The sequence below is a fragment of the Numenius arquata genome, chromosome Z (assembly GCF_964106895.1).
Source record: "Numenius arquata chromosome Z, bNumArq3.hap1.1, whole genome shotgun sequence".
NCBI lineage: Eukaryota > Metazoa > Chordata > Aves > Charadriiformes > Scolopacidae > Numenius > Numenius arquata.
The window spans coordinates 67604421-67619392 of NC_133616.1; the positions used below are offsets into that span (position 1 = coordinate 67604421).

The 14972-nt window shown below is 40.2% G+C and overlaps 1 protein-coding gene across 2 annotated transcripts in view; it reads right to left on the reverse strand.

Annotated features, from left to right (window-relative positions):
- Positions 1-13818, reverse strand: part of SNX24 (sorting nexin 24) — a 95638-nt gene extending 81820 nt beyond the window's left edge. Inside the window, exon 1 of one of the 2 annotated variants that reach the window (XM_074166238.1) lies at positions 13649-13818. In XM_074166238.1, the coding sequence (XP_074022339.1) occupies positions 13649-13708 (60 nt within the window). In that variant the 5' untranslated portion in view covers positions 13709-13818. The remainder of the gene's footprint in view (positions 1-13648) is intronic. The other variant, XM_074166239.1, reaches the window with a different exon arrangement.
- Positions 13819-14972: the final 1154 nt, after the last annotated feature.

Consider the following 14972-nt stretch of genomic DNA (forward strand, 5'->3'; position numbering starts at 1 on the left):
TCTTTTTATGTGCAAGACTGAACAGTGAGTTCTGATCCTAACGCAGAATTTCTCTAAGGAACTGCATAACACAACAGTATTTTTCTGAATATATTTAGAACAGAAAAGGAAAAAATGCAGGCTCATTTTAAAATCTTGCTTAGCTATGCAAAACTGCTAAGCAAATGTGGAAGCTACAGTGGGAAAGAAAGTGCAGACTCGCACAGACTTGCTAGCGGGGTGCTCAGAGTTACACTGCTGTCAGAAACTCCCTAGGTAAAACTAGAAAGAAATAGTTTGTGCTCAAGCATTTTTACAAATTCCTCAGAGATACCATAAATATTAATAAGAACATATTTTAAAACAGTCTGTTAAATATTAAGGCATGCGCATGTATGTTATACTAATGTACAACAACTGAATAAAAATCTGCTCTTCCCACAGGATTCACTACAAAATTTCTTTTTTGGCTCTCCTGTGAAATTCTTGTTAACCCAATCTAACATGTTCAACATAACAAGACTCAACGATCTGGCAGTTTTTAAGAACAGATTACTGACATGGTTTTGAATGTTTCTTAGATTAAATCACTAACATTAACACCTTCACATTAATCGATTGGTGTCAGCAGAATTCTGGAGAGCTATGCTGCAGGCACCAACACCAAAGCAGTAATCAATTAAGGAAGTCAGCTGAAAAAAATGATGCAAAGATCAGAGTTGTCAATGGCAAAATAATCTCATCTCAGTGGTGTCAAAGGAAGAGTAAAAAAATGCCACAGATTTACTGTATTATGCAAGAAAACTATTCCAAACAAAGATTTAGCAATCCAATAATTGTCAAATAACTATTGCAATTAAAATCTATGAAGAAATTCTTCATGAATTTATATTCTAGACCATATTTATGTAATTTCATACAAGACACATTTCAGTATAAATTGTACAAGCTTTTTTTTTTACAGTATTAAAAAACATACTTGCTAAAAAATCCAGTGATTTTATGTAGAGAGTACTAAAACTCCAAACAATTAATATAAACACCAAGAAAAAATATATACAGTTTAGTTCCTGGAAATTAATTAAAATTTTTATACATCTTATACACTTTGCTTTTTGAATAGGGAGAAATAAAGCCACTGATTTTTGGCTATATGTTCCATCTGCAAACAACTCTTCAGCACAAATAACACTGCTGCGTTGAGCTGCTACGTTCTTGAACCTGCTGAGTTAGCAAGGATCTCCACAGCAGGGTGTTGAGAAGGAGAGCGTTAAATACCACTCAAAATAGGGTTCTCATTTCTCCATACTCTTTGTTTGGCTATCACCATCATGAGGGCCTCTACCATGCTACATGCCATAGAAAGCTACCTGACACAATCTGTAGTGCATTCTTTACCTTCCACAAGCAAACCATCAGAATCTATTAAAATTACTTTACGCCGATAGCACTAGAGACATGACAAATCACAGGCCAAGAGTCAGATACCAAAGAATGTGTCTCAGGGCGTTGGGGCCAGGCCCATTTGCAAGCAAATGATATTGTGTGAAGCTGGCATGCTCAGTGCATGACAAACTGATGCAATTTCAGTACTGTCGGAGAAGCTGGGTGAGATTTCTCTGATGCTGGCTACGGTTAGTGTACAGAATTGTGCAGAGTTCCCAGATTTGAATCACTTGGGGCCTGAGAGGGCTTCACTTGACAAGCCACAAATAATTACACTACACTCTTTCTATTGTACTCTATTATTTTGCCTCTTATCTCTAGGCTTTGAGCACTCATGAACAAGCAAGGTCGCTTCTATTTTGACCATGATGCAACAAAACATTGTTCTTTTGTGATATGATAAATAAAACACAGCCCTGCAGACTAAACATTTTTATCAGGTCCATTTTCCACTTTTATAAGCAACAACAACTTTCGGAGCTTGTTAGAAGAGTAGAGGTTGGAAATAACCATGCAGGCAAGTTCATGAGCTTTTCACTTAGGAGTGTGATACAGCTATCTCGTTATTGTAAAAACTCATTTGAGAAATGGGGCATTAAGTTCTTAGCCCGTAACAGATAACAGTTATATCTGTGATTACTTTAAGCAGGTTTTTACCCCCTTTCAAATCAGAAATTTTTGACAATTTAGTTTGCGAGTAGAAAAAAATAGTTTTGAATGTGCAGCATGATGCCAGTTCTTTCCCAGATAGCAAATGCACTTCAAAGCTAAAGTAACTGCATTGTGTGTATCAGTTCACAAAATATGTCATTTAAACACCTACACAGTTAGGAAAGTTTTGTGTTGTTGGTATTATCCTGGCCAATGAATTTAAAAAGAGTAATGATATTCATCACATTCACAGGCAAAAGAAAAAGCAGTGGCTTTCATGGTTTCAGGAACTAACTCTTAGTCATCTTTTCTTAGTTTACAGAACAATTTCTTCTTTCAGAAGAAATTCCCTTCTTTCTCCCATGGTCTAGGCAAAATTTTTAATTTAGAGTTCCATATTACAAAGCAGATGGTACTGGCTTTTTCAGCCTTAAAACTATGTTCAGAGGTTTTCTAAAGCTGCAATTTAGATACAAACCATCTAGTAGTAAAGGAAACATTAAAATATGAAGACTAAATGCATGTAGAGAAAAAAATGATTCTACCAAGTACCTTAAAATTGTTTCTGATTCCCATTAAGGTATTGTCCTTATGTTTATTTTCCAGATAATTACATAGTAGCAAGTAGGTACCAGAAGGTGAAGAGAAAATGTTACAGGACTTTTTAGCTGGAAGTGCTGAACTTTTGAGTATATTCTCCTCCTTTGTCTCTAATTCAGGCCAACATAAGGATTGTCTTGTTTGAAAGGAGGCAATTACTATCCTCAATAACACTCCTAATAATTTCTTACCAAGTTGTTTTAAAACACATCTAAGAATATTCTTTCATCTTCCCAACTGGTACTAAGAATCTATGGCAAAACCTGGAAGTCTGACATCATAACATTTGCCAAGGGAAGGTAAAACCAGAACTACTAAAGCAACAGATTTTGATATAGAGGAGAAATATGGAAAGCAATTTTTTTAAAAAAAAACAAACAACCATACTCAGCTGTACTTCAGAATCTACTTAAGCTTACTAATCTCTGTGTCAAACAGGAATTTTTAAAACATACAGAGGAAATAGTGCAAAGATTGTACTCCTACCAATCACGTATCCGCATCCACATCCACATCCTGAGTACTCAGCAAAAGGAAAGGCCTCTGACATTTTCTATTCAATATTAAAAATAGAATTTTTCAGTTTTTACTGACTTTTTATGCTCTCTCACCACAAGATAAAAGAATAAGCTAGCTCTTTAGCTTTTAGAAGGAGAATGGATCTTTAATAAAAATTTAGCTTTTAAATGTTCCCTAGCTTGCTTTTAAGAATGGGGCTTTTTGAAATTTCATGTAGTGTATGTCATTATGGGACATAATTTTTCTTAGAATTTGGACGAAAGCAGAAGTGCAATAGGCTAATATATTTTCTGATTCTATAATGTCGTAGCATCAACTCTAAATTTGGTTTACATTTTTTTTTCCCAAATATACATTTCTTCACATTTTTCAAGCAAAGTTAATATTTTTTATAACATTCCCTAACATTACTACAAATCCATTAATTCATTAATTTGTGATTAAACTGAAGACACATTCCTTATGTTTCCACATCTCAAAAGAACAAGAACATTAGATTGCAATTACCATCACAGCTTGACTGCAAGGAAGACTCATGACCACGGAGTCCTATCCTGGAAGGAACTTGATTACTAAGTAGAGAGTACAGAAGGGAATCTATATGCAAAGAAACAGAGTCCTGTGCAAGACCAGAAGTAAAGACAGTTAGCTGCAGTACATATGGTCACTTCTCATAAAAGCAGTTTGTTCTAATCAATAGAAACTTGCTGCTGAACAATTGATTGCTTCACCACATAATCAAGATTCTTTGTTTATCTTTATGTAAAAGATGATAGGAAAGCTTTAGATTTCATTATTTTCCAATTTGGACATACTGCAGCACATGAATACCTTCTGCCCTGGTATAAAAAGGGAATCCATTTTTAAAAAGTGAATCAATTACAGGAGGAGACAAGGAATATAAAAAAATAGTAAGAATGAAGATCGGTAATTCTCACAGTTTTCAAGGTAAACTAGTGGAAGAAAAGACTTTCACCAAAGTTTTATACCATTTTCACTATATTAAAGAATTAAGTAGCCAAACAATAATAATACTGTTTTAGATTGACATTACTTTTCACAGCATCTCATCAGGCAAACAACTATTACCAAGTGTAAGCAACACCTTTCAAGAGTGATTTTTGAAACTCTGTGTACCATGTACACAATTCAGCAACTGTCATCTAGATGCCCTGGTCTTAACTGGGACCCACAAACACTGTGACATACAAGTAAGTAATGTATTAAATGGAAGATGCAGTGGAAGTCTGGCTGTCATTTCTTATAAATTACTTGATCTAGCTACACTGCTGGCAGTTTCAACATCCAAAAGCATCTTCTCAGATTTCCTATTTATATGTTTTTAGAGCTGAAGGTTGTTTTGAACAGGAGGTGGAGCTCTCACTGCACCAGGAGAGGAGGAATGAGAGGAAACATACTTTTTTTTGGTACCTGGAATGGAGATGGTGGTCCTTTCTCATGGTATGCTCTTTCTGTCCTGTCTTATATCAATGCCTGAAAGTATCCAAGCATTACTGTTGTGCCCCAAATACTTTGTTTTAAAGAAAACCAACAACCACACAATGTTCACTGGTTTATGAAATGTGAAATGTTTATAACATGATACATAAGGTTGGAAAAATAATTAAAAATAAGACTGTTCCCAGAGAGTATCCATGTTCTAGCTAAAAGATCTTTATCATCATGACATCTAAGAATAAATAGTTTGTTAACAGGCTACATACACTTCTCCTTTCATTTCCCATTAAAAATGCAATGCCACTTTCAAAGGGAATAATGACACTTCTGCTTTGACACCAAAATCCCCTTCTAGAATGCTCTACAAAATGCTATTTCAGTCTTCCCCACGCCACAGAAAGTCCAGACTTACAGAAAACTGAAAATTAAAAGCTGATACAAGTCCTCATGTAATTCTTGTAAAGAGGAGAAACAGTGGTTGCTTACACTAAGAGTATTCAAAATGCAGTAGCTGGAAAGCTTCCATTAGCACACTACTGTGGTGCATACCTAACGTAAGTACTTCCACTGTACTCAAATGTAGCACTGAAGTTCTGACACCAAGTGCTCTGCCGTGCAAGCCTGCCTTCTCAATGTCTCCTCATTGCCAAAGCATCACGAAGACCTTTCTCCACCTTGACAGAACTGGCTCGAGACTGACTAAACTTTGTCTTCAGTGGCCTATTGTGTAAGAAACACAATTAGGTCACTAAGCTGCAGCATAAAGTCCCATCGATTTATTTTCTATTTCTTGTGAATTCAAAGATAATAATTACAAGAACCACTAAGATTTACATATATTCAGCCTCCATAAAAGCAATCCTTTAAATTCCTCCATATAAAAAATTCAAGAAGGAACTAAAAAGAGAGACAGTTAAGGCCGAGAAGAATGTGTTCATGTAAACCAGCAGCACAGACAACATTCCTCATAAAGACTGCAAAAATCTATAAATGGCTGGGTATCTGGTGGTATTTTCCAATGGATAATTCTGAATTGTGATATTTTGAAGAATTGTCATTGAAAGTTTTCAGTTATTCTAAAAATAAATACCTATTATCAGAAGGACAGCTTTCTAAAACTACTCCTGCAATACTAACCTAATTAATTTAATAACCTAGTCACTGTTGTAGATGAAAAACATATCCTCAGCTTCTTCAGGACTCACCAGTCACCTAACATAAAAATGGTATCATATACTGAAATTCCAAGATAACTTCATAAATGTCATAACAATGATGACTATTTATCAATTAAACCTGGAATAAATTACAGCAGGCATTAAAAAGTTCAAAGACAATTAAAATATGCTTTACAGTAATTAAAAAAAAAAGAGAGCTCTATTACATCTTCCCTCATGTTGCATTTTAAAGTCTGGTGTCTTCTTCCTCCTGGGAGGTAAAGAATGTACATATGCTTAACACTATCTTTGTTGACAAGATTTTACAAGTGTCACGACTTGATGCAGGAACTGTTAAGCGCGAATCCCTCTGATGAAATAATTCCATTGGTAGAATCATACTATAAACAATGTTTTGCCACTACTACCTCTCAAAGATTCAATGGAATTCAAATATATTTTTATTGTGATGCATGTTTGAATGCTCTGCTACCCCATATCTTTCTGAAAATGTAACTTCCTCATCAAAATCGCAAATCAGTAGATCTTGGGAGAGAACTGGGTAATGGATGTTTTGCAGTTATGGTTTACTGACAGAACATGTCAACTTTTGGTCTTTCAGATGGTAAATTGATATAGGTAATCATGCTGTTGCTTCTTTATCTTACCGCTGAACCCCCCTTCAGGAATACATCGAAAGTGATTTCTTGCTCAGAGGAATCTTACATGGTCCTTTTCACTAAGATTTCATGACTGTGAATCAGGGGGCTTTGAGCAATTGCACAACAATTAGAGATCACCCAGCTGTATGTCTCAGTCTAATCTGTCCACACCTCGAAGCAGATTAAACACACAAAAAAGGAAACAGCTTTATCTGATTATTATATACACATTCCGTCATTTTTTCACTTTGGTTTTACGTTTTTCCAGTTTCTGCCTCCATTTGCACTGCAAAATTCTCTGTCTTACTTTATATTCTTCAAGTTTCCATTGCATACCAAGTGGTCAGTTTCATATCACTGACTTACAAGTCTGTCAACAGAAAAACTGACTAGAGGAAAGAAATTTAATCATCACTGCTGACAAATGCACACATTAATAATTTTAAAAAAAAAAAAAAAGTATTTTCAATAACAGCAATGTTTGGCCTAAATTATGAGGTCTATTTCTTCCACTAATGCATGCTTCTTCATTGGAACTGAAAAAAAACAATTGTCAAGATAACATTTTTCTGACATTACAGAATCACCGACATATGTCAAATTATCTTTATCCTCTTCATCTTCCCTTGTAGAAGAGAGAAGAACCTGTACAGACCTACTCAGACTCCCTTGTGGAGTAACGAGGACAACTAAAAATTCTCTACGAAGACACTTAAGACAATAAAAAAGGCTAATTGATCTAACACCTATATTTCTGTTTAAGTTCCTTGAATTTGGAGTGGCTGCTCTGTCACTCATTTCAATAGAACTTGTGACACAAGGTAACACGTGGTGGATTTGTACAAGCCAGACGGGTAAGCAAGAGGTCTTTATACTGGCAGATTTCATACTCAAGGCACACAGTTTTTTTAAAACTATCATGTTCACACAGTCCAGAGACACAGTGAAAGGGTCAGAATAGTAATACTTGAAAGTGATTTTACATAAACTCATTCACATAATCACTCCCTACATGCTTTATAACTACAATATTTATAAATATTCCCCCTTTATCTTTCACGTTTATCACTTGCTACTGTGGCTTACTCTTAGGCTTCGTATGGAAGAACATCTAGGAAAGAAAGAACATTTCTGACTCTATGCACGTTTACTTTAACAGTAAAGAATGCTGAAATACATAAGCTAGACCAAACTTTAAGCTCTTGTATTTTTATCCTTCCATAAACAAGAGTATAGCCTAGTAATTAAGCTGCTGCTTCTACGGAGGTAAAGTCTACAGACTTTCAAAAAATCCACAGTACTTTAGGATTTTACATGTCATATCCTACTTCCACAACATTTGCAACTCCAAGAGCAATTTGGGAAGTAGTATTGGAAGTGTTAATTAAAAACGTAGTAAGCACATGTGTCAGTCAAGTATGCCCTCTGCTCTATAACACATTTAAATGTATGTCACCTTGACCTGCAATATACCACTGCAAAATTTTTTTGGTCAATATAAGTCAAATGTGCACTAATTTATTCAGTAAGTTTCCTAGCATCTAAATCAACATTAGAAATCTAACTTGTATTTATTATTCTGTTATTGACAAAGGGAGCATATTTAAATGATAACAAGAACACATGGGTGTCATTTCGAAGTTGAATTGTTCCCTAGGGACATCCTTAGTAAGCATCTACATTTAAAGGTCATTCACTGCCAAATTATGAACAACTGTTGCATTCATTAGCACAGGCTCAATAGTTTGGAAGCTAGTGTCATCAATTTAAACTGACAATGAAATTTAATTGTCCACAAGGAAAACAGACATTTTCCTTATTCTGTGTTTAATCATACCCCAAACAGAACTGGAACAAGTGCAAATTTACTCTGTATTTTTTGGGGAGATGGTGGTGGTGAAAAAAAGGCTTTCAAGGTTTTGTATCAGAGGAGGAATGCTTTAGTAAAGCTAAGCTCCTGAAAAAAAGACTGAAAGAGTGTGTTTCCCATTTACTTTGTTGGCAGAGCTCTATCTCAAGTGTTGCATTATAGACTTTTCCCTCATTTTTCTTTCTAATCTTTTCTTTGCCTAAACCAATCTTTCACTGGTCAAGACCCCACCCTTTCTATTTCTTAATTTCTCTGTGGTTTTCGCTTTGAAGCTAGGGAAAAGTTTCCAGTTTCTGTGACAAGTCATTTCCACCCGCTCCCCAGAACTGCATTCTGCTTCTACAGCTAGCCAGTGGCTGATGGGTCTGTGCCCATTCCACTTTCCCAGTGCGGTCTAGCTGTACCAAAGTGAAAAAGAAAATCATCTGAAACAACAGGTTTCAGGGAAGGCAAGCTGAAAACAAAAAAAAAGGAAGTTGGTAATGAGCTTACCTAAAGAAAAGAGCAAACGCTCTTTTTTAGTCTTTCCTTTCAGGCAGTGAAAATACTCAGTGGCAGGACAAATCCAAGAGGAAATGGATTCTGTTCTACTAAAGATAAGGAAGCAGAAACCCAGAAACAATAGGAAAGTGTGTTTTGGTAGCCATGCAGAGAGGAAAGAGTCTCCTTCCAGTCTCTCATTTCATGCAAGAGGTCACCACCATCACTGCTCCTAGCAATGAATCTAGGATGACCATCACCACACTTCTCAAGTGCCCTCTTCAGCCCTGCTTCTCTGCAATGGCCCAATAGTCACAGTGCAGAAGACAACCTCTGTAACCCCTGGCATGTTACTGGGCTGGTGAGCGATCTTCTGTTTGTCCCAAGCTCCATCACCCTTTTCTGCTATTAATCATATAATCTCTGGTAAGTTCCTTGTTTTAGCTACTCCAAGAAAACATTTTAATTCTAAGCAAGTTATCACTTGAGGGAAAGAGAACAGTAAAACCTTAACTGTGTAAAGTAGTCTCCTGTGATCATAGAATCACAGAATAGTTTGGGTTGGAAGCGATCTTTAAAGGTTATCTAGTCCAACCCTCCTGCAATAAGTAGGGACATTGTCAACTAGATCAGGTTCTTCTAAGCCCTGTCTAACTTGACCTTGAATGTTCCCAGTGACGGCACATCTACAACCTCTGTGGACAGCCTGTTCCAGTGTTTCACCACCCTCACCATAAAAAAACTCCTTGTATCAGGTCTGAATTTCTACTCTCTTTCAGTTTAAAACCATTACCCCTTGTCCTACTGCAACAGGTCATACTACAAAGCTTGTCCCCATCTTCTTTCCTTTAAGTGCTGAAAGGCCACAATAAGGTCTCCCCAGAGCCTTCTCTTCTCCAGGCTGAACAACGCCAACTGTCTCAGCCTTTCCTTATAAGGAGAGGTGCTCCATCCCTCTGATCATTTTTGTGGCCCTTCTCTGGACCTGCTCCAACAGGTCCATGTCTTTCCTGTGCTGAGGACTCCAGAGCAGGACACAGGACTCCAGGCAGGATCCCACCAGAGCAGAGCAGAGGGGCAGAATCACCTCCCTCGACCTGCTGGCCACACTTCTTTTGATGAAGCCCAGGATATGATTGGCTTTCTGGGCTGCAAGCACACGTTGCCAGCTCATGTCTAGCTTTTCATCTGCCAGTAACCCCAAGCTTCTCAGCAGGGCTGCTGTCAATCCCTTCATGCCCCAGACTTTATCGATATCCATGGTTGCCCCAACCCAGGTGCAGGACCCAGCACTTGGCCTTGTTGAACCTCATGAGGTTCACATTGGCCCAGTTCTCCAGTTTGTCCAGGTCCTGCTGGATGGCATACCATCCCTCACTTGGTGTCGTCCACAAGCTTGCTAAGGGTGCACTCAATCCCATTGTCTATGTCATTGATACTAAACAGTACTGGTTCCAATCCAGACCCCTGAGGGACACTGGCTCAATGTCCAGATGGAGAGCTGGACACAAGCATTGACCACTACCCTCTGGATAAGACCATCCAACCAGTTCCTTATCCACTGAACAGTCCACCCATCAAATCCCTATCTCTCCAATTTACAGAGAAGGATGTTGTGGGGAACTGTATCAAAGGCCTTACAGGAGTCCAGATAGATGACATCCATAGCTCTTCCCTTGTCCACTGACGTAGTCACTCCATCATAGAAGGCCACTAGGTTAGTCAGGCAGGACTTGTCCTTGGTGAAGCCATGCTGGCCTTCTCAAATCACCTCCCTGTTCTTTAAGTGCCTTAACATAGCTTCTAGGAGGATCTGTTCCATGATCTTGCCAGGCACAAAGGTCAGTCAACCTGACAGGCTGGTAGTTCCCAGTTCCCAGGTAGTTCTCATTGCAACCCCTTTTACAAATGGGTGCAATGTTTCCCTTTTTTCAGTCACTGGGGACTTCGCCTGACTGCCATGACTTTTCAAATATCATGGAGAGTGGCTTGGCAACTACATCTGCCAATTCCTTCAGGTCCCTCAGGTGGTCTCGAACCTGATCATCTCTTACAGTGGGAGGGACTTTGCTCCCCCAGTCCCTGCCTTGCAGTCCATTCACTTGAGAGGTGTGGGAATAGAGGTTGCCAGTGAAGACTGAGGCACAAAAGTTGTTAAGTAGCTCAGCCTTCTCCTCATCTGTCGTTACCAGTTTGCTAGTCATGTTCATCAGGAGCAATACACTTTCCCTGACCTTTATCACCATACTGTTTTACATATTAACACGATACATGAGCCTGATGATGCAAAATAACTGAAATTGAATTACCTATATAATTTCACAGAAAAAAACACATACTTCACTCAGATACAATGCACTAGTCCAGGTCTGCACTCATCTCCTTTAATTTGAAGGTTACATTTCAAAGAGATTCAATACTTCACAGTGTCACTTCCTCCACTTACCTTGGCTTTTCTAATGCACCAGATTCAGGTAGCACAGAACTTGTGAAACATCTATTTAATCACAAAGTCTTCAACACCCTGCAAGCCCCATCTTTTATAGCAGTATCTACCAAACCCACAGCTTCCAACTGTTAACCCCCACAAAATGAGGTCCAAAAGAACAAGAGCTGATGTGGTATGAACATGGCAACATTCACAAGCACCAACTGTCCAAGTGAAATCACCTTTTTGCTCAATACAAAATAATTCCTATGTTACTGTTTTTTCTTAGGTAAATACCTCTGCCTACACAGTATCTTCCTAGCTAGTACAGAGCAATGGTAAACTCTCATTAATCTCAGTTTTGCTGGAGGGAGGTCTTACAGTATATCCATTTGCATCGGCCATGAATTTCTATGTTTGGAACAATACCGATGCAAATTATTTAGCAATGTAACAAACTGACAGTTACATTAGAATAAGCCTTGCTCATGCATAGTCCATAAGCTCTTTAAAACATAAAGGAAATACACCGTGTTATTATCAGAACAGACTTCCATGTTCTCTCCCACAAGCATGTCTGACCCAGAGGAAAGTTAGCTATAATTTCTAGTACAGTTTCATGGTCGGGGAAATCCTTAAGCTGATGCATCTGATAGTGTAAAGTATGATAACTTCTGTATGGGATGTGGTATAGAACCCCACTCATCTGATTGAACATGCAAAGTAATTACACAGAAACAACTACCAAACTCTACTGAACCTAAGCAAGTTTCAGATGCGTAAGTTTGACTCATCACCAGTGATCTGAGAGGCGCAGTGCTGTAATAATCAACAGTATTGTAATAATCAAACATTTTCACTTTCAAGATCATTTTCTTGAAAGACTTCTAGGAAGATAACAGTTTAATTTCTGCTTTTTTGAAGCTTACATAGCTTAACATTTATAAAATGTAAAACACCAAATCCTCTAGATAGCAAGATTCACTGACAGAATTACTATTAAAGAAATAAAAAACTGCCTTAAACCAAATAGTAAGTATATATATATTGCTATGAAAATTCCTATTTGTGCAGTATGCACATCTTACAAACCACTCACTCTGTCACTTCAACTAACCCAACTGGCATATGCTGTGATCAGTCTGTGCTATTTGTAACCACACTCAATCAGAATGTTTTAAAGCAAATTTCATTCCCTAAAATCACACGGAAATGTTGTAGAGGACCACTTGGATTTAGATTAAACTAAGAGGTAGAAACATTAATGCAGTCACACTTTCACGTTAATGCATCTGAAGTGGTTCACAAGGCTTGTAAATACTTGCCAGTACTGAGGCCCAAAGAATATACAGCATTAGCATCAGGGAGATGCACTTGCTTCATGAAACTATGCCTACATGGATCACTCTTCCAGAAATTCTACAGGGTTAGATTTTTTTCCTGGTATTTCTTACCAGCTCAGAACTACCAAATGACTAGATTTAATAAAAGAAGATAGGTTTGAATATCTACCTTCAGTCAAATGCCTTGAGTTTTAGTCCAGAGCATCCCCTGTCTCCACCCAGAAACATGTGGAAAACCATTACAGCCCAACAGCTCCATGGGATGAGAAAATCTCTGAAGTTGAAAAGGACCTCTGAAAATTGTGCAGACTAACTTCTCTGCTCAAGCAGGGTCAGCTAGAGCAGGCTGCCCAGGACCACGTCCAGTCAGGTTTTGAGAACCTCCAAGGATGGAGACTCCACAGTCCTCTAGGCAACCTGTGCCAGTGCTTGACGATCTTCATGGTAACGAAATGGTTTTGTCTTATGTTTAAATGGTATTCCCTATATTTTGATGTGTGTCTATTGCCACTTGTCCTGTCGCTGGGCGCCAATGAGAAGAGTCTGGCTCCCTCTTCCCCATTCCCTCAGTTCAGGTTATTTGCCCACCGTGACGAGATTGCCCTGGAACATTCTCCAGGCTGAACAGTCTGCGCTCTCTCAGCTTTTCCTCACTCAAGAGATGCCTCAGGCCTTTCATCATGTTTGGCCCTGTGCTGGGGAGCCCAGACCTGGACCCAGCGCCCAGATGTGCCTCTCTCAGCAGGGCCGACCGGCATGGAAGCCCCACCTTTCCCCACTCGCTGGCCATGCTGCGTTAACCGCTGTCGCTACCACCACCGTTCCACAGCACGAAGCTCGTGTGGGGCAGGAGATGCCCGACGGGCCGAGGCCACCCCTCCTGCGCCGAGGTGGTCAGGGCAGGCCTTGGCAGGGCAGGGTGTCATCGTCCCACCCCGCGGGCCCCTCAGGCCGGCACCTGCATGGCGGCCTGCCCCCCGGCCCGGCCCCCGCTCGCGCGCCGCCACATCGCCCCCCCGCGAGGTGCGGGGGTCTCCCGCCCCGCCGCCCCTCACCGTGTAGCCCCGCTCCAGCTCGCTCTCCTCATAGCGGAAGGAGGGGATGTACACCTCCATGGCGGGGCGAGGTAGGGGGCCGCCGGCTCCCCCTCAGGGCGCCGAGCGAGGGGCGAGCGGCGGCGCCGCGGCCATCTGCACGCGGCACGTGACGCCGCCCACGTGACACCGAGCGGGGCGGGGCGGAGCGCGCGGCCCGACCCGTGGGCTGAGGCCGCTCCCCTCAGGCCCGGTGGCGGCGCCGGCGGCTCCCACACGGGCGAAGGCGGCCGGGAGGGGGTGAAAACGGCCTTAAGGATGTGTGAGGAAACGGTGTCAGCGGAGAAGGTCGAGGCTTTTCCCCAGGTTAGGTAGGGGGCTGCCCGCCTACCGGCCAGCAGAGCGGCGGTACTCCAGCTCTGGGGGCGGGGGGTGAGATGGGCTGTGAGGACCGCGGGTTCCTCTGAAAATACCATATTTTTAAAAGCAAAGTTTGAAAGCGCCTGCTTGAATATGCCAGGGCAGGGGCGTTGCTTTGGAGCACAGGAAAACGGGGAGAAAAGAAATTCACTTCCAAAGGGATGGATTTATCCAGTCCTAAATTCACAGCAGGGCTCAAACCACTTCCTACGCCTGCCTGGTCAACAAACTCCCAAGAGCTGTACAAATATGGTACCTTTTATAATGCCTGTCTTGAACTGATACATGAAATTAAGGGGAAAAAAAAAAATGTTCAGCCCTGAGGAGACCTGCCCGCATTGTGGGTATTCCCGAGAAGCTGCCTCTTACTTTGTTACTTAGCAGAGCGAGCCAAACTGTTTCAGAGAAGCGTAGGTGATTTCTAGTCACTGGGGAAATTAAATAAAACTTCTTACTCCCAAAAATCAGCAACGGTGTTGATGACTTCAATAGTAATGGAGGCAGAAACAGAGGGTGGAATACTATATGTATTTAGCAGGCAATGCAGTTACACGAGGGGAAGCTCGCTCCCACCTCACACAAATTTGCTAACCCTAAGCTTCAGACCATGTGGAAGCACTGCAAAATCACAACAAACTGCAGCTGTATTAGATAGCAGTACCTTAAAACTCACATTGTAAGTTTTATGAATGCTAGAGAGTCTCAGAGGCTAAATGGTTAAGACAAGCAGCTTCACCATCTGTCACCGATCTTTTAAAGAGTAGCTACCATTATAAGTTTGTGTGTATGCAGGGCTCGATTTTGCATGTAAGTCAAGTATAAAAACATATCTCAAAGATGGACAGAAAACAAATGATTGCTTCTATCAGACCTCTGTGGCTATACTATCTCCATGATTCTAAGATAAGCTTTTTGAAACATCTTA